The sequence below is a fragment of the Branchiostoma floridae genome, chromosome 3 (genome assembly GCF_000003815.2).
Source record: "Branchiostoma floridae strain S238N-H82 chromosome 3, Bfl_VNyyK, whole genome shotgun sequence".
In the NCBI taxonomy this organism is placed as follows: domain Eukaryota; kingdom Metazoa; phylum Chordata; class Leptocardii; order Amphioxiformes; family Branchiostomatidae; genus Branchiostoma; species Branchiostoma floridae.
The window spans coordinates 19,492,328-19,494,532 of record NC_049981.1 but is presented as its reverse complement, the minus strand read 5'-3'; the positions used below and the strand labels follow the sequence as shown (position 1 = coordinate 19,494,532).

Sequence of the window (2,205 nt, the reverse complement as noted above, 5' to 3'; positions counted from 1 at the left end):
GCGGCCTGTCGCTGCGGCTACACGTTGCGTTTACATGATGCGGCCTTACGCTGTGGTTACACGCTGCGGTTACACGCTGCGGTTACACGCTGCGGTTACACGCTGCGGTTAAACGCTGCGGTTACATGCTGCGGTTACACGCTGTGGTTACATGCTGCAGCTTCACGCCGTAGCTCCACGCTGCTGTTACACGCTACGACTGTACGCTACACGCTGAACACAGTTGAGTGACTGCTATGTAACCCGAAATACTACGTTTCAATTGTTATCGACGTTTACAAGCGAAGTGGCAAAGAAATAAAGAAAGAATTGGATTTTGAATTCGATTTAGCTATCAATAGCATGTTCCTGCCAACTTTATATGGTTCGGAAAAACTGTGTGGATCTTAATATCAGTTTTGTGCCAGACTGCCCAAACTCATCAAACTTTGGGCCGCCGTGAAATTGAACGATAATAGAGGGGAGGGAAGAGATTATATGTCGTCAAATTGGAAAACATCTTCTTTGAGACGTAAATGGGGTGAAAAGATTGACATTAGATTGAAAATAGTCATCATATTCCACGTCTGTAGAGCTGCTGTTAGCTTGCCTTGTACAATAACCTGACTAAGGCTTAGGTCACATTTCCAAACCTGGGCCCGGCCGGGCAGCTTTCGGGAGCGAAAAGAATAAGATTCATGGCAATGATCTGTGTATACTTCTAGGTATACAGTTTGATTTTTCTTTTCCTAAGCATCCAGGCCGGGCCCCGCTTTGGGAATGTGACCTAAGCCCAAGTCATGCTGCTGTCAGTCCTTCCTCTGACCAAGCCCCGAGAACGCAGTGTTGGCTCAGTCTCCACCAGGCTGACTACACTGGATATTATGATAATTTGTTAGGGGAGTTTTTCTACTGGAAAGTTTGGCCGACCGGAGGGGGAACATTAACTCTACCCCTTGCTTAATTTCCCGATTTTTTTCCACCGAATTCTACAACCCCCGTACTCGCGCAGGAAGGCCTGGTAGATGCTAGAGTTGGCCATGGAGCCTCTATAAACTACGTAAACTGCACCCGAATCCTGTTGAATTATGCATGTGTGCTAACATGATCCAATTATTTCTGGACCAAGAACTTTCTGTTACCATGGTGCTTGAAGCTGTTATGACAGGTTACCATGGTGACAGAGATTCATGAGCTCCGTCGCTATATTTCTACCTTCCCTCCAATTTCTTGCCGTGATGATTGCAGATGTATCTCACTGCAGTTTATCTATCACTAGGTGCTCGTTGCTTTAAGATTGTAATCCTACAATCTATTGCGCTTTTACAGCACGTGGATTCAATGTGGCTCTTTCCATCAACTGAAAAGGATGGCATTTTGCAATTTAATGTATAGTATGTAACGAAAACGTAAATAGACGCGCGCGCACACACACACACACAATCACAAATGTACATTCAAACATACACACACACATTTACACACACACACACACAATCACAAAAGCACATTCAAACATACACACACACATTTACACACACACACACACAATCACAAAAGCACATTCAAACATACACACACACATTTACACACACACACACACAATCACAAAAGCACATACAACATACACACACACATTTACACACACACACACTTGTAAGCACAAATGCACATTCAAACATACACACACGCATACATACACACACACACAATCACACACGCACACACATATATATATATATATATATATATGTATGTATATATATATACATAACGTTATATTCATACATGTACATTGATACATAAAGTTACTTGGCACCGAAGACTTAAGTGTGTATCTGCAGATGACGAAATTAACATTTCCTTTTCAACAGACAAGATTCCTTAGACAAGGAAGATATCTATGGCGGCGGTTCTACTTTCCCCTCGTGGTGCCCTTGAGGCGGAGTTCCTGTCGGTCCTACTCACATATGTGACTGTAAAGCCGCCGATCTCTGAGGAGGTATTGCAGTCTGGAGATGTCGGAAGTGAACGTGCGATCTGATGGGGAGTTAATCACCACAGGATTCGTGCTCAGTTATTTTCACTCAGTAAACGCTGTGTGAAGTAAGGCCAACCAGGCGCAAAGAGGGTAGATTCAGGAAATTGGATTCAGTTGCAATTACTTGCTGGAAAATCGAAAAGCATGTATGTTCCCTTTTGTGGTAACTTGCCTCGGGCCGGCCA

The 2,205-nt window shown here is 43.8% G+C and overlaps 1 protein-coding gene across 1 annotated transcript in view; it reads right to left on the bottom strand.

The window, feature by feature from the left end:
- Positions 1-1,021, bottom strand: part of LOC118411728 (neuropeptide FF receptor 2-like) — a 5,666-nt gene extending 4,645 nt beyond the window's left edge. Inside the window, exon 1 of the mRNA XM_035814210.1 lies at positions 984-1,021. Within this exon, the coding sequence (XP_035670103.1) occupies positions 984-1,021 (38 nt within the window). The remainder of the gene's footprint in view (positions 1-983) is intronic.
- Positions 1,022-2,205: the final 1,184 nt, after the last annotated feature.